General features: G+C 43.5%; 1 protein-coding gene and 1 pseudogene across 1 annotated transcript; one reads left to right on the forward strand and one right to left on the reverse strand.

The window, feature by feature from the left end:
- The window catches only part of LOC139424753 (zinc finger protein ZFP2-like), a 122,209-nt pseudogene that overhangs the window by 79,184 nt on the left and 19,116 nt on the right, over positions 1 to 23,909 (reverse strand).
- LOC139424761 (zinc finger protein ZFP2-like) lies at positions 898 to 15,974 on the forward strand. The gene is made up of 2 exons (XM_071176877.1): positions 898 to 1,444; positions 14,025 to 15,974. The coding sequence occupies exons 1-2, from the start codon at positions 1,156 to 1,158 to the stop codon at positions 15,173 to 15,175; spliced, it is 1,440 nt and encodes a 479-aa protein (XP_071032978.1). The 5' UTR covers positions 898 to 1,155; the 3' UTR covers positions 15,176 to 15,974.

Genomic DNA, 23,909 nt, shown 5'->3' on the forward strand with positions numbered 1-23,909 from the left:
TGGGGAGAACCAAGGGCTATATCTGTTCCTGGTTCTAAATTTCTTGAATGGGGCATGTTTATTTAAGATGGTTAGGAAGGCATTTTTAAAAAATATCCAGGCATCCTCTACTGACGGGATGAGATCAATATCCTTCCAGGATACCCTGGCCAGGTCGATTAGAAAGGCCTGCTCGCTGAAGTGTTTCAGGGAGCGTTTTACAGTGATGAGTGGAGGTCGTTTGACCGCTGACCCATTACGGATGCAGGCAATGAGGCAGTGATCGCTGAGATCTTGGTTGAAGACTGCAGAGGTGTATTTAGAGGGGAAGTTGGTTAGGATGATGTCTATGAGGGTGCCCGTGTTTAAGGCTTTGGGGAGGTACCTGGTAGGTTCATTGATAATTTGTGTGAGATTGAGGGCATCAAGTTTAGATTGTAGGATGGCTGGGGTGTTAAGCATGTTCCAGTTTAGGTCGCCTAGCAGCACGAGCTCTGAAGATAGATGGGGGGCAATCAGTTCACATATGGTGTCCAGAGCACAGCTGGGGCAGAGGGTGGTCTATAGCAGGCGGCAACGGTGAGAGACTTGTTTTTAGAGAGGTGGATTTGTAAAAGTAGAAGTTCAAATTGTTTGGGTACAGACCTGGATAGTAGGACAGAACTCTGCAGGCTATCTTTGCAGTAGATTGCAACACCGCCCCCTTTGGCAGTTCTATCTTGTCTGAAAATGTTGTAGTTTGGAATTAAAATGAATCATCACATGCTTCTCTTTGAACAACTCAATATAATAATCAACTTTTATGAAATAAATGAAAAATAAACGTTTGGTTGCTCAACTGCGTTGCCCACTCCAGTTAGCAGATGGCGATGTGCGTATTTTAGGTTCAGGCGACGCTGCCAGTGTGACGTATAATCTAGTGGACGGGACGCTCCTTCAACAACAACAACAGCTTGTCAGACACCTCCGTAGCTTTCTAGCAAACACAGCTACAACATTCACGCTCCTTACACTGTTTTTGGTGTATATTAGTCGCTGTGTATTAAACACACTTCTGTCGTACGTACTTGTTGACCCATTTAATTATATATTTACGTTGTTTGTCAGCTAGCTGGTTTGCTAAGTTAGCTTAGAACTAGGCTAGTCGCTAATGCTAGCTGGCTAACATCTCCGACCATGAGTTCACTAAACTACTCTCTTCCTGATAAAGAAGAAGAGGTTTGCTGGACGGAGAAAGAAGCTCTCATCAAAGAGGAGGAGGAAGAGAAATATGTTACTATACAAAAACAAGTAGAGGGTGAAGCTGTTACTGTGAAAGAAGAAGAGAAAGACGTTTCAGTGAAAGAAGAGGAAGACACGTTCAGAGTGAAAGAGGAGGGTGCATTTTTTGGAGTGAAAGAGGAGGAGGGGGAGATTACTGTCACATTGGAGGAAGAAGAGGAGGTTGGAGATCTGTTTAACACCAGTAAGTACCGTCTCTGCAGTCGTTGAACCAATATGCAGTAAAGGGGAACCAATATGCAGTAAAGGGGTTCTACCATTGGTGGGCCGTCAGGGCCAGCAAGGCCTTCTCTAGCTAGCTGGCCTACACATCAGAATATAATTTTTTTTTAAATATATTTATCCACAAATATGTATTAAATGATTCCCCAGAGTAAGAGTTATACCTTAATTTCATAGCTTTCCTCCTGGTTGCACTGCTTCCAGCCCCAGGTTGAGATTTGGAGGGCTGGTCTTTATGTTAGATCTTTTATCCAATCATATTCAGCCATCATGTGTTGCCAGGGGTGTAAAATCTGCCCTCAGGCCTTCAGAATCAACAGTGCGGGCGCTTGAAGTGAATGGAAATTAAAATTTAGTGTCAACCAATCAGCTTTAGAGTTGGCTATTGTACGCCTGCTGGCTGGCTCCAGTGTTACACAGGAGCCAGCTAGCAGGCGTAGTGCGTGCACGTCTTTTGATTGGATTACCAATATTGAGAGGCAGGTCCTATGGGCACCTCAGAACTAGGAAACTGCGTACTACTAAGGAATTTGCGTACTACTAAGCTGTTTTTTCAACCCACAATGGCGGAAGGAAGAGAAGATATCGATTTGGTCGAGGATATAATTATACCGCCATTCTCAAGACAAACTTTTCAAGAAAAGTTGGACATTGTAAGGAGAGGACGCCGACGCTACAAAGCCTGTCACAGGCGGGTTCGTTCGCCACTTTCAAAGTTCCAACTGCGAGCGCTATCAATGGCTCGCAGGCTCCGAGAAGCACTGCAAACTGTATTGCTGGGAATGCCTGATATTTGCAAGTGATCGATTTGGTGTTTGGAGCCACACTGGCTTTGCAAACTTGAGTTGTCTAACTAAGGCAGCAACGAGACACCAAAGTACGGCTGGGCACTTACAAGCAATGGTGCTTTTGAAAACTTTTGGGGACACCCGAGTGGATCTACAGCTCAACGAACAAGCGCGCAGGGCAACGGAGCTGCACAATGAAAAGGTGAAGAAAAATAGGGAAATATTGAAAATACTCATTGATTGTGTCATGTTTTTGGGTAAACAGGAACTTTCATTTAGGGGACACGATGAAAGTGCTGACTCCACAAACAAAGGGAACTACGTGGAGCTTCTTTCTTTTCTTTCTGAAAGCAACACAGATTTACAATACCACCTGTCCACTAACAGTGTTCATTGGGACGTCAGGCAAAATACAAAATGACCTAATTTATGCTATTGCTGAAGTGATGGGAGAAGAGATCAAAATGGAGATTAAAAAAGCTCCCTTTGTTGCTGTTATGGTGGACGAGACAACAGATGTGGGAAATGCAGCACAGCTCTCACTCGTCCTGCGTTATGTGTCGGACACAGGAGTCAAGGAGCGATTTATCCGATTTGAAGATGTGACAAGCGGCAAGCGAGCTGATGACATTGCCGCTCTTATTTTCCGTTTCTTGGAGGAAAATGAATGTAGTCTGGATAAAGTTGTGGCACAGTGTTTTGATGGCGCGGCAGTCATGGCATCTGGACTCAATGGGGTGCAGGCTAAAGTTAAGGAGAGGGCACCGATGGCCTTATTCATTCACTGCTATGCACATCGACTAAATTTAGTACTGACTCAAGGAGCCTCAAAGCTTAAAGAATGCAAGGTCTTCTTTGCCAACCTCAATGGCCTTGCAGCATTTTTCTCACGGTCCCCTAAGCGCACGCAACTGCTGGATGACATCTGCAAGCGTTGTCTTCCTAAGGTTGCACCAACGAGGTGGCAATATACATCTAGATTGGTCAATGCAGTCTTTGAAAAGAGAGTTGCCCTAAAGGAGCTGTTTAACCACTTACTGGAACATCATGATGACCATGACGGGGATACTGTGCTTATGGCTGATGGATTTAATGCACGTTTGGATGATTTTGAGTTTTGTTTTTTGCTTGAAACATTCAATGGGATTTTTAATTATTCGGATGGGCTTTTTGGAATTCTACAGAAACAAACTTTGGATGTACAATTCTGCCTGACAAGGGTGAACGAGTTTTGTGACACAATTGAGCGAGAGAGGCGCAGGTTCAGTCAAATCTACGATGACACAGCGCGCATCTCAAGTTCACCCAGCGCACGCAGAGGCCCAGCACAAGGAGACCCTCGCACATACTACCAACAACTCCACAGCAATATTCTGGACAACATTCTTTGCCAGATACGAAACATGTTTCAAGACCACGAAAAATGTATGTTTCTCTCCCTCCTGAACCCCCAGCACTTTCAGACCTACCGGAAAAAATTCCTGCAATCAGCCTTCTCCAGCTTAACAGAGAGTCACGGAACACTGTTCGACCTATCCAAGCTAAAAACAGAACTGACTGTAATGTATGCTATGACTGTTTTTGAAGGGAAAATTCCCTCTGATCTCCTTGATTTCCTTAAGCAGAAAAATCTGAATGAGGACATGGGACAACTTTACACATTGGCATGTGTGACAATGACTATCCCTGTGTCCACGGCTTCTGTCGAGCGGTCATTCTCGGCCTTAAAGCGAATCAAAACCTATTCCAGAAATGCTACTGGACAGACTCGGCTTTCAGCATTAGCCTCCATGTCGATAGAAAAGGACTTATTGGTGGAACTAAAACGCACAGACTGTACAACAGAGTCATTGAAGTCTTCTTGAAGAAGAAAGGAGGAAGGCTTTTGTGTTCAAATAATCAGCCTTTGGTGAGTAGGCATACAATGCATTTGATTTTTTATTAAATGTGTATGTATGTTTCGCATTTTATTTCGTTAATATTAAATAGCCTATATATTAACTCAATAAAATGGCAAATAGCCTATGTTGCAAATTATTTGTTTTCTTTTATTTTCAGTGAATAGTTATGTCTTTATCATCACGGTGAAACTGCTTTGGGTGCGACAATGCGCTGTTTAGTGAACACGCTGTATTTTTTTTATTTTTTTTACTTGTGGACCAGAAATGGATAGAAGAAGAATATTAATATAACTCTGTTTCACTCGACTATGCTCTTGCCTATTAGTTGAACTGTACTGTATTGTACTCTTCCCCTGCAATTCTCTGAATAAAAATGTACATTTCAAGGTGACACAACGCCTGGTTATACTGCGTTTCTGTCTAAATGTATAGTGTCTAGAGCCATGGCATCATAATGATGGTAATAAGAGGTGGATTAATTCGGGTGGGACTGTGTAGGACCTCACTGAAGGCCCAGGACCACGGCACGCCACTGGGTTCTCCACTTTAATGTTGTTCTGAAGGAATGGCTGAAGCTACCCTGTAACGTGTAGAACATCAAGAGTGGACCATCAACAAAACGTTAACAATTGATCAAATGCATCCAATGACAATACCTGAAATATTGTATTCCTCAATATCTCCTATTAGCTTAGCCCAAGATGTACTCTTAAAGGTGCAATCAGCAGTTGTTACATCCATTTAGGGACTTATACATTAATGATATGTACCCATTTGTTTCTTTAAGAATTCACTTCTAAATAAATACCTCATGAGCTTAGTTCAGCTGTTGTACCCCATCAGAACCCAGAATATAAGCCTTTATTTTCTCCAATGTTTGTCAGTAAATATAAACAAACACAGTATATCCTCAAAACATGGTTAAAACTATCATGTTGATATCATGGATGGTTGCATTTCTCCAGCCCCATCCCTCAGCTTTTACCGAAACGGGCAGGGAGTACGCTTTGTTATTGTGTCTACTGCTGATTCCTGCCCCCGTTACTCCTCAAGGTCCAAGGAGTGTATGTTATTTTCAGAGGTAGACTAAAATAGTCAAATATTCCATCAAAATGTGAATCAATTCTCAATTGCAATATGTTTCTAGAAACAAATCACAGTACTTTCATATGATGGAGTGGCCTAGCCAGTCTCCAGACCTTAATCCCATAGAAAATCTTTGGAGGGGGCTGAAGGTTCGAGTTGCTAAACGTCAGCCTCAAACCTTAATGACTTGGAGAAGATCTGCAAAGAGGAGTGGGAAAAAATCCCTCCTGAGATGTGTGCAAACCTGGTGGCCAACTACAAGAAATGTCTGACCTCTGTGATCAGGGTTTTGCCACCAAGTACTAAGTCATGTTTTGCAGAGGGGTCAAATACGTATTTTCCTCATTAAAATGCAAATCATTCAAACCAATCAACATTTTTGACATGTGTTTTTCTGGATTTTTTTGTTGATATTCTGTCTCTCACTGTTCAAATAAACCTACCATTAAAATTACAGACTGATCATTTCTTTGTCAGTAGGCAAACGTACAAAATCAGCATGGGATCAAATACTTGTTTCCCTCACTGTATGTTTTGTTTGATAAAGTTCATATTTATATAAAATAATCTGAGTTTACATTGGCGCGTTACGTTCAGTAGTTCCAAAAACATCCTGTGATTTTGCATCGCCACATCAATTCAACAGAAATACTTATCATAAATGCAAATCATGCAATAATCTCAGACGGCGCTCAGAAAAATAAAAAAAATATCCGAAGTCAACAGAAATCAGAAATAACATTATAAATATTCCCTTTTGATGATCTTCATCAGAATGCACTCCCAGTAATCCTAGTTCCACAATAAATGCTTGATTTGTTCGATAATGGACATAAATAAATAATGGACAAGTAGCTACTTTTGTTAGGGCGTTAGGTACACATATCCAAACGCTCGTGCAGGTCAGGCATAACGTCGGACAAAAACTTTCAAAGGTTTATATTACAGAAACATTTCAAACTAAGTATCAAATCATGTTTTTATCATAAATCTTCAATAACTTTCCAACCTTTGTGTGTAGAGAAGCAATGGAACGCAGGTCGCTATTATGTGAAATGCGCGTGACCAGGAAATGGCTCTCTGCCAGAAACCTGACTCATTCAGCTGTTATTCAGCCCCACATCACAGTAGAAGCCTCATTCAAGTTTCTAGAGACGGTTGACATCTAGTGGAAGCCCTAGGAAGTGCACCTTCATCCATATCCCACTGTGAATTAATTAGGGTCTGGGTTGAAAATCGACCAACCTCAGATTTCTCACTTCCTGTTTGGATTTCTTCTCAGGTTTTTGCCTGCCATATGAGTTATGTTATACTCGCAGACATCATTCAAACAGTTTTAGAAACTTCCGAGTGTTTTCTATCCAATACCAATAATAATATGCATATATTAGCAACTGGGACTGAGGAGCAGGCCGTTTACTCTGGGCACCTCTGGACACCTTTCATCCAAGCTACTCAATACTGCCCCCTGCAGCCATAAGTTTTAAGCATGCTGTTTGATCAAATAATGAAGACACACAAATGACTTGAGGGAGCCAGAGATCAAGATAACCTAACCAGAAGGAGAAAAATTCTGCCGTTATGCTCCTGAAGTTTCCTGTAGTGGGCTACACCAGCGGTCGGCAACCTTTTCCATTTGGAGTGCCAAATTATCTTACCATTTCTACCACTCTGCGTGCCAGTAAGGATTTTCATATGCATATTTTCGTGGAACAGTTTCATTTCATTTATAATAGTATCTCAAATTAATTGTCTGTGATTTAATATACATTCTATCTAAATTAAAATGATACAAATATAAAAGTAACTTTTATTGCCATTGCCAACTATGTAAAAATTGCCTACATAAAGCCAAAAAAACAAACATTGCATCCTGCAGGTAGAAAATAGCCTAAATATCACATTTTCTGCACATGGCCTGTCTACAACGATCTTGAAACATTGTATCAACTATCAACTTGGTCCTCCGAAACTTGCAACATTGTATAAAATATTCTAGGCCCTCAGTTTCCCGGCACCAGTGAGTTCTGGACAGACACAGCTGTCGGCTATTTGTGCAAAGGATAAGAAGTAATCAGGTATTTTATGACATTTCCACTGGATCAGAGCATTACATTTTTCCCTTTCATGCTGAGTGGTTATCAAAAGGGTGAGAGCTGGAAATGTTTTACGAAAATACTTTGAGGAGCTATTGTCATACGCAATTGACTTTGATTATACTTTGTTTACTTGCTGTTTGAGGTGAAGAAAAATGTTTTTGAGAAGCTCCACAACTCATTAGTGGTGGTGCGTTAAGACAATCAGAAATACTACCAGACATCCCCAGATGGGCACATTTTATAGGCCTACATTTGTGTGCAGACCAGGTAGACTAGTCCTACTTCTATATGCGTAATTAAGTGTGTGCCCTTACTCTGGACCATTACACCGGATAATCGCAGCTAGCTAGCTGCCACCGAGTTGCCCAGTCTCGAAGCTAGCCTTGAGCCAGGCCCATCTCCTGGCCTGCTCAGTGGACCCTATGATCACTCAGCTACACAGCTGATGCCTCCCAGACTCTTCACTAAGATTATTAGAAGCCACGACATCACCGGATTCCTGCCGTAAGCTCTGGACCTTTGGCTACAGTGGCTAACGCCCTTGTCCCGAAGCTTACACCAGTTAGCCTCGAGCCAGGCGCATCTCCCGGCCAGCGTAGTAAAGACTACCATATAGGCTTCCCTGGTTCATATTTTGCTGTTCACTGGACCCTATGATCACTTGGCTACGTAGCTGATGCCTGCTGGACAGTTCATTAATCACGGTACTCAATTTAGTTTATCTGTCGGTCCCAGCCTCGAACTCAGGCCCTGTGTGTAGTTAACTGACCCCCTCTGCCCATTCATCTCCATTTTAATGGGCACATGGGCACATGTTGTTGTTGTCTTAGCTAATTAACTGTTGTCTTACCCGTTGTTGTCTTAGCTAGCTCTCCCAATCAACACCTGCGATTGCTTTATGCCTCGCTTTATGTCTCTCTAATGTCAATATTCCTTGTATACTGTTGTTTAGGGTTGTTATCATTGTTTTATTTTACTGCAGAGCCCCAAGTCCCACTCAACATGCCTCAGAACTATTTTGTCCCACCTCCCACACATGCAGTGACCTCACCTAGCATTACTGGTGCCTCCAGAGATGCAACCTCTCTTATCATCACTCAATGCCTAGGTTTACCTCTACTGTAGCCGCACTCTACCAAACCCCTGTCTCTACATTATGCCTTGAATCTATTCTACCACGCCCAGAAATCTGCTCCTTTTACTTTCTGTTCCCAATGCACTAGACAACCAGTTCTGATAGCCTTTAGCCACACCCTCATCCTACTCCTCTGTTCCTCTGGTGATGTAGAGGTTAACCCAGGCCCTGTGTGTCCCCAGGCGTCTTGGTTTCATGCATGTTAACATCAGAAGCCTCCTCCTTAAGTTTGTTTTACTCACTGCTTTAGCACACTCCGCCAACCTTGGTGTCCTTGCCGTGTCTGAATCCTGGCTTTGGAAGGCCACCAAAAATTCTGAAGTTTCCATCCCCAACTACAACCGTCAAAATGAGAGGAGTTGCAATCTACTGTAGAGATGACCTACAAAGTTCTGTCATACTTTCCAGGTCTAAACCCAAACAGTTTGAGCTTCTAATTCTAAATATTAATCTCTCCAGAAATAAGTCTCTCTCTGTTGCTGCCTGTTACAGACCCCCCTCAGCTCCCAGCTGTGCCCTGGACACCACATGTGAATTGATTGCCCCCCATCTATCTTCAGAGTTCGTTCTGTTAGGTGACCTAAACTGGGATATGATTAACACCCCGGCCGTCCTACAATCCAAGCTAGATGCCCTCAATCTCACACACATTATCAAGGAACCCACCAGGTACAACCCTAGATCCGTACACATGGGCACCCTCATAGATATTATCCTGACCAACTTGCCCTCCAAATACACCTCTGCTGTTTTCAATCAGGATCACTGCCTCATTGCCTGCATCCGTTATGGGTCCGCGGTCAAACGACCACCCCTCATCACTGTCAAAAGCTCCCTAAAACACTTCTGCAAGCATAAGGATATTGACCTCATCCCGTCAATAGAGGATGCCTGGTTGTTCTATAAAAGTAATTTCCTCACGACCTTAAATAAGCATGCCCCTTTCACGAAATGTGTAACTAAGAACAGATATAGCCCTTGGTTCACTCCAGACCTGACTGCCCTCGACCAGCACAAAAACATCCTGTGGCGTACTGCACTAGCATCGAATAATCCCAGCGATATGCAACTTTTCAGAGAAGTCAGGAACCAATACACACAGTCTGTTCAACCTCTCTTTTGTCTCGTTCGAGATTCCTAAAGATTGGAAACGCTTCCGCGGTCATCCCCCTCTTCAAAGGGGGTGACACTCTAGACCCAAACTGTTACAGACCTATATCCATCCTGCCCTGCCTTTCTAAAGTATTCGAAAGCCAAGTTAACAAACAGATCATTGACCATTTTGAATCTCACTGTACCTTCTCCGCTGTGCAATCCGGTTTCCGAGCTGGTCATAGGTGCACCTCAGCCACACTCAAGGTACTAAATGATATCATAACCGCCACCGATAAAAGACAGTACTGTGCAGCAGTCTTCATCGACCTGGCCAAGGCTTTCGACTCTGTCAATCACCGTATTCTTATCGGCAGACTCAACAGCCTTGGTTTCTCAAATGACTGACTCGCCTGGTTCACCAACTGCTTCTCAGATAGAGTTCAGTGTGTCAAATCGGAGGGCCTGTTGTCCGGACCTCTGGCAGTCTCTATGGGGGTACCACAGGGTTCAATTCTCAGACCGACTCTTTTCTCTGTATATACCAACGATGTTGCTCTTGCTGCGGGTGATTTGTTGATCCACCTCTATGCAGGCGACACCATTCTGTATACTTCTGTCCCTTCTTTGTACACTGTGTTAACAAACCTCCAAACGAACTTCAATGCCATTCAATGCAATACCAAACTCCTTCTGTTGCCACCAACTGCCCTTAAACACCAGTAAAACTAAATGCATGCTCTTCAACCGATCGCTGCCTGCACCCGCCCGCCTCACTACTCTGGACGGTTCTGACTTAGAATATGTGGACAACAGCCTACCGGGTGGCGCAGTGGTTAAGAGCGCTGTACTGCAGCGCCAGCTGTGCCATCAGAGTCCCTGTGTTCGCGCCCAGGCTCTGTCGTAACCGGCCGCGACCGGGAGGTCCGTGGGGCGACGCACAATTGGCCTAGCGTCGTCCGGGTTAGGGAGGGCTTGGTCGGTAGGGGTGTCCTTGTCTCATCGCGCACCAGCGACTCCTGTGGCGGGCCGGGCGCAGTGCGCGCTAACCAAGGTGGCCAGGTACACAGTGTTTCCTCCGACACATAGGTGCGGCTGGCTTCCGGGTTGGATGCGCGCTGTGTTAAGAAGCAGTGCGGCTTGGTTGGGTTGTGTATCGGAGGACTTCATCCTTCGTCTCTCCCGAGCCCGTACGGGAGTTGTAGCGATGAGACAAGATAGTAGCTACTACAACAATTGGATACCACGAAATTGGGGAGAAAAATGGGTAAAATTTTTAAAAAAATAAAGAATATGTGGACAACTACAAATACCTAGGTATCTGGTTAGACTGTAAACTCTCCTTCCAGACTCATATTAAGCATCTCCAATCCTAAATTAAATCTAGAATCGGCTTCCTATTTCGCAACAAAGCCTCCTTCCCCATCAATAATGTTGATCTTGCTGCGGGTGATTACTTGATCCACCTCTACGCAGACGACACCATTCTGTATACATCTGGACCTTCTTTGGACACGGTGTTAACAAATCTCCAAACGAGCTTCAATGCCATTCAATGCAATACCAAACTCCTTCTGTTGCCACCAACTGCTCTTAAACGCTAGTAAAATTAAATGCATGCTCTTCAACCGATCTTGCCTGCACCCGCTGCCTGACTAGCATCACTACTCTGGACGATTCTGACTTAGGTATTTGTTTTTGTCCACATATTCTAGGTGTCTGGTTAGACTGTAAACTCTCCTTCCAGACTCATATTAAGCATCTCCAACCCAAAATTAAGTCTAGAATTGGCTTCCTATTTCGCCACAAAGCCTCCTTCACTCACGCTGCCAAACATACCCTCGTAAAACTGACTATCCTACCGATCCTTGACTTCGGTGATGTCATTTTCAAAATAGCCTCCAACACTCTACTCAATAAACTGGATGCAGTCTATCACAGTGCCATCGGTTTTGTCACTAAAGCCCCATATACCACCCAACACTGCGACCTGTATGCTCTCGTCGGCTGGCCCTCGCTACATATTCGTCGCCAAACCCACTGGCTCCAGGTCATCTATAAGTCTTTGCTAGGCTGCCATAACTCGGCTCACTGGTCACCGTAGCAACACCCACCCATAGCACACGCTTCAGGAGGTATATCTCACTGGTCATCCCCAAAGCCAACACCTACTTTGGCCGCCTTTCCTTCCTCTGCTGCCAATGACTGGAACGAATTGCAAAAATCGCTGAAGTTGTAGACTAATAAATCCCTCACTAACTTTAAGCATCAGCTATCTGAGCAGTGGATCGCTGCAGCTGTACACAGCCCATCTGTAAATAGCCCATCCAACTGCCTACCTCATCTCCATGTTTTTATTTTTTTTGCACCCCAGTATTTCTACTTGCACATCATCATCATCTGCACATCTATCACTCCAGTGTTAATTTGCCAAATTGTAATTACTTCACTACTATGGCCTATTTATTGCCTTTCTTCCTTACTCCATTTGCACATTGTATATTGATTTTCCTATTGTGTTATTGACTGTACGTTTGTTTATCCCACATGTAACTCTGTTGTTTTTTTGTCGCACTGCTTTGTAAATGAGAACTTGTTCTCGACTGGCCTACCTGGTTAAATAAGTGTGAAATACAAAATAAAATCTTAACTTTATTGACAACCCCCAAATGGATACTGTCATTAACCCGGTTCTTAACCTTTTAGGGATAGGGGAGCATTTTCACTTTGGATGAATTGCGTGCCCATAGTGAACTGCCTCCTACTCTGTCCCAGATGCTAATATATGCATATTATTATTACTATTGGATAGAAAACACTCTGAAGTTTCTAAAACTGTTTGAATTATGTCTGTGAGTATAACAAAACTCATAGGGCAGGCGAACTTCCAAACAGGAAGTGGAAATTCTGGGGCTGGTTGATTTTCAACTCATTGATTCTCTACTTAGTTTGACCAGTTTATTCGACCTGGAATATATCTTTTTTAAGTTTTCGTCCGAGTTCACCTGGACCAGCGCCAGCTTTTGGACATGTGAACTAAACGTGCTAGCTAAAGTAGCTAATTGGCCACTAGTAATGGACATTATGGAACAAAACAACGATTTATTGTGGAACTAGGATTCCTTGCACTGCATTCTGATGAAGGATCATCAAAGGTAAGGGAATATTTATGATGTCATTTCGTATTTCTGTTGACTCAAACTTGGCGGATAAATATATTTACGTCTGAGCGCCGTCTCAGATTATTGCATGGTATGCTTTTTTCGTAACGTTTTTTAAAAATCTGACACAGCGGTTGCATTAAGAACCAGTATATCTTTAATTAAATGTAAAACATATATTTCGTCTAAGTTTATGATGAGTATTTCTGTTATTTGACGTGGCTCTCTGTAATTACTCTGGATATTTTGGAGGCATTTCTGAACATGGCGCCAATGTAAACTGAGATTTGTGGATATAAATATGCATATTATCGAATAAAACATAAATGTATTGTGTAACATGATGTCATATGAGTGTCATCTAATGAAGATTATCAAAGATTAGTGATTAATTTTATCTCTAATTCTGCTTTTGTGACTATCTTTGGCTGGGAAAAATGGCTGTGTGTTTTTGGGGATTTGGTGGTGATCTAACATAAATATATGTTGTGTTTTCGCTGTAAACCATTTAAAAAATCGGACACGATGGGTAGATTAACAAGATGTTTCTGTCATTTGCTGTATTGGACTTGTTAATGTGTGAAAGATAAATATTTCGGAAAAATATTTTTGAATATCCTGCGCTGCCTTTTCAGCGGAATGTTGGGGGGGTGGGGGGGTTTCTTTAGCGGAACCTGTGTCGTAGACAGGTTAATAATTACACATAATTCATAATACTGTAGCAAACACATTAAACAGGATATTCAAACGAGCCTTACAATTATAATCCAAAGTAGTGTGAAATGTACTCATAAGCAACCTGGAAATGGATGTTACTCCCCTGAGTTTTCCCCCATTCACATTCAGAATACATTGTGAAAAACTAAAATCTTTACTCGCCATTTTTGCTCCAGGCAGATATAGTACATCCATAACTATCGATTTCCTCATTAGCAGGGAGGAGTTCCTGCAATCAAATCGCCCTCGTGCCCCAATTTTAGCAAACACAGAAAGGGGCCTATATTGGAGGCCAAAAGTTGTCTGGCACACTGTTTAGGGTTTCAACAACATGAATATCTTATTTCTATCCTACAATCATGGATGTTACTACTAATGTGAAAACAAGACAACATATGACTATTCTTGCTCATTTTAAGACAATTGTCAAATAATTTTAACATTCATTACAGACATTACAATTGTTGTATAACATCATGGCTACGCTGTTGGCATCAACTTTTACAGGGGATTACCGCTGTTGTGGGCCTTTAATCATCTGTCTGACTTTGTTGTTCACACAGGAGAGAGACGGGACTATCGTGGATCCTCTGGGAAGCCTCAACAACCTTATGATGCTGAAGAGACAAAGAAGAGTCTCTCCAGATCAGAACACCTCAATAAACACCTGCAGAGATCCACAGGGAGGAGAACTCATTGCTGCTCTGACTGTGGGAAGAGATTCACGTCATCAGGCATTAAAATGCACCAGAGAACACACACAGGAGAGAAACCGTATAGCTGTGCTCAATGTGGGAAGAGTTTTGGTGGATCTGGCTCTCTGACAGTGCACCAGAGAACACACACAGGAGAGAAATCATATAGCTGTGTTCAATGTGGGAAGAGTTTTGGTGGATCTGGCTCTCTGACTGTACACCAGAGAACACACACAGGAGAGAACCCTTTCAGCTGTGGTCATTGTGGGAAGAGATGCACTACATCTGGCCATCTAACTATACACCAGAGAACACACACAGGAGAGAAACCTTATAGCTGTAGTCAATGTGGTAAGAGTTTTGGTCAATCTGGAGAGCTCACAGTGCACCAGAGAACACACACAGGAGAGAAACCTTATATCTGTGTTCAATGTGGGAAGAATTTTGGTCGATCTGGCTCTCTGACAGTGCACCAGAGAACACACACAGGAGAGAAACCTTACTGCTGTGATCAATGTGGGAAGAGATGTACTACATCTGGCAATCTAACTCTACACCAGAGAGCACATACAGGAGAGAAACCTTATACCTGTGGTCAATGTGGGAAGAGTTTTGCTGCATCTAGCACTCTGACTCAACACCAGAGAACACACACAGGAGAGAAACCTTACAGCTGTGTTCAATGTGGGAAGAGTTTTGCTGCATCTAGCACTCTGACTCTACACCAGAGAACACACACAGGAGAGAAATCTTACAGCTGTGTTCAATGTGGGAAGAGTTTTAGTCAATCTTGCCATCTGACTCTACACCAGAGAACACACACTGGAGAGAAACCGTATAGCTGTAATCAATGTGGGAAGAGCTTTACTCAGCTAAACAGCCTGATATTGCACCAGAGAACACACACAGGAGAGAAACCTTACAGTTGTGTTCAATGTGGGAAGAGTTTTCGTCAATCTTGCCATCTGACTCTACACCAGAGAACACACACAGGAGAGAACTCATCAGAAAATACATGAAGGAGTTGTTTCATGATATCAATGAAATAATTTCACAATGTAGAATGTTTTTAACATTGTATTTGGAGTATTTTAAGGTATTTCACGATGTAGAATCCTAAACGTTTGCCCCCTGTTCTATTGATTTCACCATGATATGGATATTAGTCTTGGGAAAAATCCAGGCTCTGAATTGAAAGAGTACTATTTATGTGATTTAACAAAAAGTGACTAACACAAAAAGAGCTGTGTTACACTTCCCGTGTTGGTGACCCACTTGAATCAAAATGCAACAGTTTAAAATGTAGCTAGCTGTTTTCTACAAATTGTCCTCTAACCAGTGATGTACACATTATTCTCTGATTCCGTGTGGTTTTTGAGCTGTTAGTTTTGACAGGACGTGCAACCTCATCTCCTTCTCGGCACAATTGATTTCAACATGATATCTTTGAGTGATGACAAATAAGTGTTGCGTTCCTTTGTTTAGCAACCCCTACATTTAAATGCATCACTCCAAAATGTAGTTGACTGTCTTCTGCAGGTTGTCCTCTAATCAGTGAGGTAAAAGATATCTCCCATTTCAATGTGTTCTTTTAGTTGTGTTAGTTTCAAAAGCACGTACAACCTGATTTCCCCCCTAATCGATATCAGTGATTTATTGCTACTTGTCAAAACAAGTGTTTCTGATGCGTGTGCAGTTTATAAGGAGCTTGTTTAAAAAATACAAGTAATATGATTATTGTGGCAGATGTTTGTGTACATAGCACATTTTATGTTTAGGTTTTCAATAAATCACAAACTGCATATTGGTAATTGATTTGAACACGTTAAAACTGTGTTTTTACTTTGGGGCTATCCCACCTAGCAAAATGTAATTGAAAAGAAGACTATGCCTGACGTCCAATATTTGTTCGGTTGTAGTTGAAAATATGTATTTTCGGGTCATTTTTTAAATTACTTTAAAACAACGTAATTTCAACGTACTTTCAGTAGCCAAGTGGTTAGAGCGTTTGGCAGTAACCGAAAGGTTGCTGGATCGAATCCCTGAGCTGATAAGGTAAAAATATATTGTTCTCCCCCCAGTTAACTCACTGTTCCTAGGCCGTCACTGTCAATAAGAAGTTGATCTTAACTGACTAACCTAGTTAAATATAAAGTGGACTAGAGTTCTATTAGCTAGTGAGTTTTTGGGTTCTATTAAAAAAATGGAAAAATAATACTATTGTATATTACTATTTCGATTTTTTGTTGTTGCTGTCTTCAATTGTTGCCAGCCAGCAGACCCCATGTTTATATTGTAGAAGGTGAAGCATTGTAGTTGATTATAATGTGAAATGGAAGTTGTTTTCTGTTGGTGGTGAGCAAACTCGTCCATCAAAAATATAGGATATATTTGTTGTCTTAAAGGGGAATGTTTTACAGGCTTTGGTTTTTCCATTTATGTTGTGAGGTTGAACTTTAGCTCATTAGCACGTAAGACGCACTGATTGGTGTCACCTCGTTAGTCAGTATGTGTTACACCTGTGCTGGCTTGTCCATCTCGTTAGTGGGAAGGTGTTTCACCTGAGCTGGTCCAGGTTCTATTTAAGAGTGTCTGGCCCAGTGCTCCAGTTGTCTTGATAGATGTGGAGAGTCAACACCTTTAGTTGCGCCACACTTTTGGTTTAAATATGTTTTCATTTCAGGTTGAAGCTTCTTTCTGAAGAGAGCTTATTTTTTGAAATGAATCAATACAAGCAAATAAGATCGGTTCCGGGGATTGGTATGGCAAATACCTTACGATTTGCCTGGACTGAAAAGGAGATGGAGCAGTGGAGTAGAGAGACATTTGGAAGGACCATTTTGATGGGATGCCTCAGGATAGAGGTGAAGGAAGTGCTCTGCCTTCAAGGGAACCCGAATGAGAAGGCTTTCGATGTGACGTTTCACAAAGAAGAAAAACATGACGAAGTAATGAAGATGGCAAAGGAAGCGGAGAAAACGGGACCACTGTGCCATTATGCGGTGACCAGCCTGGCGAAGAACAACTTCAGGGTGGTCACCGTAACCATGTACAATCCGCATGTGAAAGATGAAGAGGTGAGGGCCTTTCTGGGGAGGTACATGGACAATGTCTCCTCAGCGAGGTACCTCAGGGACTCCCTGGGTTTCTGGAACGGGAGGAGAGGTTTCCAGGCGTTACTCAGGGAGTCCCCGAAGAGTGTGGATGGCTACCTCCATCCTCCGCCGATGTTCTCCCTGGGGGCTGACAGGGGAACACTACTATGCACGTCAGCCCCCGTTCTGCAGGCGTTGCAATTTGTCCTCCCGGTTTGCCTCAGCCCCTTGCATTTTAGTGGATGACTCCAGTGAGGGGTCGGTGGGTTGTTTGCTAGAGGGATCCCAACTCCTGTTTGGGGAGATGGGGTCCCCTATATGCAGCCCCGAGGCAAACAGGGAGGGGGGGATGGTGGGTGGGGAGGGAGGGAGGACCCAACACACTGCCTGGATCATGGGTTGGGATGGAGGACGGGGGGGCGTCAGGAGAGGAGAGGACGTCCCCGCCGGTGGAGATGGACCAGGGGAGCATCGGGTGAGTCTCCTGGTTTTTCTTTGGGTTTTGGGGTTTTTATTTGTTGTAAATAATTAAATGAATAGTTCTGTTTCTTTTTTTAGTCTAAATGTTAGGGGGTTAAGGGATAATGTTAAAAGGAGGGCGGTTTTTTGTTATTTAGAGGGTGTGGGGTTTGATTTCTGTTTTTTACAGGAGGCTCACCTGAGGGATGGTGGGGATGTGTGTAGATTTAAGAGGGAGTGGGATAAGGGGGGATCTTTTTGGGGCATAGGAGGGGTGCACTCAACAGGAGTAGGGATTTTGTGTGGGCATAGAGAGGTTAAAATAGAGAACACTTTTGTAATAATGCAGGGTAGAGTTTTGGGGATAGATGTTAAGTTTAGAGAAGCTAGATATAGGTTAATTGGGGTGTATGGGCCACAGGTGGCGGCAGACAGGAGGGAGATGGTGGACTGTCTGGCGCCCCTGTGTGTTACAAACAGGCACTTGGTGATAGGAGGAGACTTTAATATAGATTTAGGGTTAGGCGGTGATAGCAGTGCAGGTGCCATCTCTGGGCTAATGGCTTGCCATGGTCTGGTTGATGGTGGCCTGCACACTACTCCGGCAATGGTCGGTCCTACATGGCGCAACTCCTGGGGGGTTGCGCGGAGGCTCGACTACATTTTTGTATCCAGGTCTTTGGGTCAGTTGTCTGGGAGGCTGTTGCCTGTTTTCTTCACGGATCACGACGGGGTGTTCCTTCAGGTGGGGTCGCCAGTCTGCCTCTTCGGTAGGGGGTACTGGAAATTAGATCGGGATATACTGGAGGAGCAGGCTTTCGTTGATGCATTTTTTTGTTTCTTTCGGAGGCTTGACGGCCTCCGGTCCATGTGCGAGGGGGTGTTAGAGTGGTGGGATTTAGTCAAGGGGAGGATAAGGGCTTTTATAATAGGATATTGTAGAAGGAAAAAAAGGGAGGAAAGGAGGGAGGTGGATCGTATCCAAAGGTTAATTGAACTCGAGTACGAGGCAGGCAACCTCGGCGGGTCGGTTGACTGGGAGAGATTCGCAGCCCTAAAGGCGCAGCTCAGGGAGCTGCAGGAGCAGAAGGCTCGAGCTTTTCTGGAGCGTGCGCATAGTGGCTTTCTAGAACATAATGAGACTTGTTCCGCTATGTTCTTTAAGTCGGTTAGGGCCAGACAGAGTAGGAAGGTAATGAAGGGAGTTAGAGAAGAAAATGGTAGTATAGTAAGTAAACCAGAGGAAATGGTCAGGGTGACAACTGATCATTTCCAAGGTTTATTTAAGGAAAGGGAAATAGATGTAGAGCAGGGAAACGTGTTTTTAGAACACTTGTCCCGGCGGTTGCCAGAGGACATTAGAGACGTGATGGAGGCCCAGATCTCACTAGAAGAGGTTGAGAGCGCTCTTAGGAGGATGGGAAAAGGGAAGGTGCCTGGGATGGATGGGCTGCCGGCTGAGTTTTACCTCAAGTTTTGGGGTATACTTGGACCAGTGGTTCTCGAAGTCTTGAAGGCCATCCTTGAGACGGGGGTCCCGGGGGGATCAATGGCTGTTGGTGTGCTGTCACTTCTTTATAAGAAGGGGGAAGCAACTGACCTTGGCAACTGGCGGCCATTGACCATGCTGTGCGTAGATTACAAGATTCTTGCAAAGGTTTTAGCAGACCGGTTGCGCACAGCCCTTCCCTACGTCGTCCACGAGGATCAGACGTGCGGGGTAGAGGGCCGCTCTATAAGATGGAACCTACAGTTGATCAGGGATTCCATCGCTTGGGTTGAAGATAGAGGGCTGCCTTTAATGGTAGCAGCGCTAGATCAGGCGAAAGCTTTTGATCGCGTGAATAGATCTTTTCTATTCAGGGTGTTAGGTAGATTAGGATTTGGGGCGAAGTTTATAGGATGGATCTGTATTTTATATGTCGGAGCGGGGTGTCGAGTTAGTGTAAATAGTCACTTAGGTGACGTTTTTGACCTCTCGTCTGGGGTCAGGCAGGGATGCCCACTCTCGGCTCTCCTCTTCCTTCTGTACATGGAGCCTCTGGGGGCTGCCATTAGGGCAGACACAGGGGTGGAAGGCTTGTTGATCCCTGGAAGCGGTGGGCTGCGTGTTAAGATGACGCAGTACGCCGACGACACTTCCTTGCTGTTGTGCAAGGACTCGTGCCTGACAAGGTCCCTTGCCATCTTTGGGGATTTCACCCGAGCGTCGGGAGCAGTTCTGAACCATGCAAAGTCTTCCGTCAAGTTTTTCGGAAGATGGCGCGGTAGAACGGATGTGCCTGGGGGGTTATCTCTCTGTGAAGGGGCCCTGAGGATTCTCGGGGTTCATTTTGAGACCTCCGGCTCAGCGACGCTAAACTGGAACATGCGTATCGCAGTGGTACAGAGGAAGCTAGCAATGTGGAAGGCTAGGTATTTGTCTTTTATGGGCAAAGTCCTGGTCCTAAAGGTGGATGTGTTGCCGTCTCTTTTGTATGTGGCATACATCTATCCATTGCCGGCTTGTCTGAGGAGGCCTCTAGTGAGGCTTGTGTTTCAGTTTATGTGGAGTGGCAGGTGCAAGTGGGTCGCCAGGGCACGCATGATCTGTCCCATCGGGGAGGGAGGTAGGGGGGTACCACATTTCCCCCTCAAGTTGGACGCCATTTTTGTTTCTTTCTTGTTGACGGAGCTTGCTCGTCCGGTTATACACCCGTCCGGTTACCTCCTGCGGGTGTTCTTCTCGTATAAGGCGAGAAGCGTAATGGTGTGGTCTAACGCGGGTCCTCGGGCGGAACAGCTGCCGTGGCATTTTGGCCATGCGGGCAAGTGGCTGCGTGCGCACCCCGAGGTTGAAGTTGCCCGAGTAGGTTTAGACCACAGGCACCTGTACGAGGAGGTCAGGCAGGCAGGGAGTCCTGCGCCTCTAGCGGGCATCTCGTCAGTGGTCTGGGAGGGAGTGCAGGCGCGGGGCCTGGACAATAGGCTCAAGGACCTGAATTGGTTGGGCCTCCATAAGTGCTTGCCGGTACGTGCCATCTTGTACCGGTATAGTTTGGTGCAATCCCCCACCTGTCCAAGATCCTCTTGTGGCAGGGAGGAGACTGTGCGCCATGCCTTCTGGGACTGTGCCTTTGCCGGACTAGTCTGGGCTAGGGCACGGGTAATGCTAGGTGTGGTTAGGAGTGATTTTGTTGTGACATGGGCTAGGCTAGAGAGAGGCGTATTGAGAGCAAAGGGAACGGATAGGGACAGGTTTCTGCTGTGGCTTCTCATGAGTCTCTTTAAAAAGGGACTGTGGGAAGCCAGGCAGAATTTAGTCAAGACAGGGAGAGATTGGGGGGTGGAAGGGATAGTGAGAAGGGTGGAAGGTGATTTGAGGGGGAAGATGAAGAGGGAGGAGAGGAAGTGGGGGAAGCATGCGGCACGGGAGAGGTGGAAAGGGGGTTTAGGGCTGGGAGTGTTAGAGTGAGTTTGGTAAGGGGATAGATTAGGGAAGGGGAGATAGGGAAAGGGTTAGGTATTGGTTAGGTATGACGGGGAGGGACGATGCTCCCCTGAGGTTTGTTTTTGTTTGATGTTTTTGTAAATAGAATTAATTAAGAATGAATGAGAATTATGATTTTGTAATAGTATGAATGGTATTGATTGTAATAAATTATTTTAACCACCCTTTTGGTTTGCTTTATGTTTGTTTGGTGGGGTTTTTTCTTTTGTTTCCCTCTTCTTGGGCAGATTTAGTGGGTCTCATGGTGGGTGACTTTTAGGTCCCCGTTGTTGTTACTAGTCAACTTTCAGTGGACATTAAGAGCAAAATTGCAAGATTGTTATAATATTTTTATTGCATCAAATGGTTGTTTTATGCAACAGAATAGAGAGTTCTTAGAACTATAGTTTCTGTGTGTTCTACTGAGGATGGGCCCCTGGGTGAAAACACTGACAGGAGATTTACAATGTATTTTAGGTGATAAAACCTAAAGAGACCGCATTCCAGAGCATGAGTTTCTGTTCTATATGGTACCAGGGAGAGATGACCCCAGGGCCAGACCCTGGTCTCTACACAAAGAGGACTGTTTTTACAGCAGATGCTGTCTGCTGTGAATTATAAGTATATTTCATATAAGTCTTAACCTTGTGACCTGTTCTATACATCTTGTTTGTCATGTAGATTGAAAGGGGTGTATCTTGGCTGTAAAATACTTTTGTCTCGTGGCTCTCAACGAATCATCTGGGGGTGATTCGTCGACCAGCCATCATTATCGTAGAGCACTCAATTGATTCACTTTATATGTGTGCGTTGTATTGCCCTGCTCCCATATTAAGTATATAAAGATTTAGTTTAAGAATAACTCTGACTTGTGTTTCTCCTCATTTGATATTAGAGAAATTAACCACCACATTTGGCAATGGGGATATGAATCCTGACATCCTGGGTAAATCGTGCACGAGGATCCCTCAAACTTGCAATCTCAGGGAGAGCACACTTCGGGAATGGAGCAGATGCACCGACCTTTGATTTGAGAGGCAGCGAGCGAACCCCTTATCATGGTTCCTCAAAGAACCTTTTGGGGTTCATTTCTTAAACTCCCTGTCCACCCTCCCTCCATTATAAAAACATATTTTAATAATGACAATATTGATTTAAATAATTCATTCTTTATTTAATGGCACCACACATGTGAATTAATATTTAGAAAACACATTTCTGCAGACATGTCAGACCATACATTTACTTTTAGTGCTTTTCATGACATTTAAATATTTGTTTGATAATGATGTACAATAAAAACAACATACATTAAAAATGAATCATAGGTAAACTAACAATATTGTAGACTTGATGCTAAATACAGATATTTCCGCTTCAGTGTGTATATCATATTCACTTATGTTAGGAAGTTTGCCATCTTTATGACCGGCCCTGGTAACTTTACCCAACTTCTCTTATCCCCAGAACACAGTAACTTAACAACATAAGTGTTTTTCTGACATTTTGGGGAAAATTAATAGAAAATAATTAAATACACCCCTAGCAGAGACCCAAGTCCCATGGGGACGTCCTCGAGGGCGTGGATGTTCTCCCCATCAAAGGCCAGCGGGATTTCACTCTCATGGTGAAATGGATTTCCACCGATGTGCAATAAAGGAGTGAAGAGCGGTGAAATCTGTGTCAACAAAAGTAAGAAAAGATTCATACACATACAATTAACAAAGAACATAACAAATGTTCAGCTGTAGTTTTATGTAAGCATGCACACTTATGTTTATGAAGAAACATATGATTGGTGCATTGGCATACCTTGTCATGGACATAAAGGTCACTCGGGTCCTCATTAAAGAGGTAGGGCAAGAGCAGGATCGTTTCTGTGGTCTCCAGTCCAAGTAAAGTAAAGCAATGATCTTACTACACTTGCTAATTTTATTACAAAATACATTAGAGAAAGGGAAGGAATAAGAGCAAATCCCTATTCTGTATTGTCCTTCAAGGACAGGCAAAATAGCAGGATGATGTCCTCACCCCTGCCTCGCCTCTCTACCTCTGATAGTCCTTCAATTCTCTTTTTGTCTATATCCATTCCATGGACTTGATTCATTTCTGAGAAGATCTGAAAAGATAATTTGCACACATTTGGATGCTAATAGATTTCAGTTTGTATTGACTGTTATGAAAGTTAAATGTACACTTCAAATGCAGCTGTCCTACAACAGATCTGTACCTTCTTGATCCCAATTGCATTGTGTCCATGTTCTGTCCTATAAGAATATCAAAGGAAGAGAAAATGTGTCAAAGAATCGTCTTACAAGCATTAAAATATATATATTAAATAAACATTGAAAGATAAATGGCATCAATATACAATTGAATGTAAAATAGAAGAACATATTGGAGAAAGCACTAGCCAATACAGTACTGCCACACAGGCCTAATATCACATTTCAAGATATCTTTGTACACAAATTGTTCAATATTTTATCAGGCTGACTTGAATGATTATACGCAACATTTTGCTGCGTGGCAATACTGTGTTTGGATTCTAAAGGGCATTTATACAAAATAGGTAGTATCACTGTATTAATACCATTATGTATTTGAATCCCATCTTCAGCTACCATCTAAGATATTAATTTCCCTCCACAGGGGCGCAGACATGTAACCTTTCCAAAATGGGATAGTATTGTCCTTGTAACGTTTCCAAAATGGGATAGTATTGTACAT

Source organism: Oncorhynchus clarkii, chromosome 13 (genome assembly GCF_045791955.1).
Source record: "Oncorhynchus clarkii lewisi isolate Uvic-CL-2024 chromosome 13, UVic_Ocla_1.0, whole genome shotgun sequence".
NCBI lineage: Eukaryota > Metazoa > Chordata > Actinopteri > Salmoniformes > Salmonidae > Oncorhynchus > Oncorhynchus clarkii.

Bases quoted from the DNA above. Each gene is read 5' to 3' on its own strand.
- LOC139424761 (XM_071176877.1), top strand. From the start codon at position 1,156: ATGAGTTCACTAAACTACTCTCTTCCTGATAAAGAAGAAGAGGTTTGC. The intron at 1,445-14,024 runs GTAAGTACCGTC...TTGTTCACACAG, and splicing joins TGGAGATCTGTTTAACACCA to GAGAGAGACGGGACTATCGT.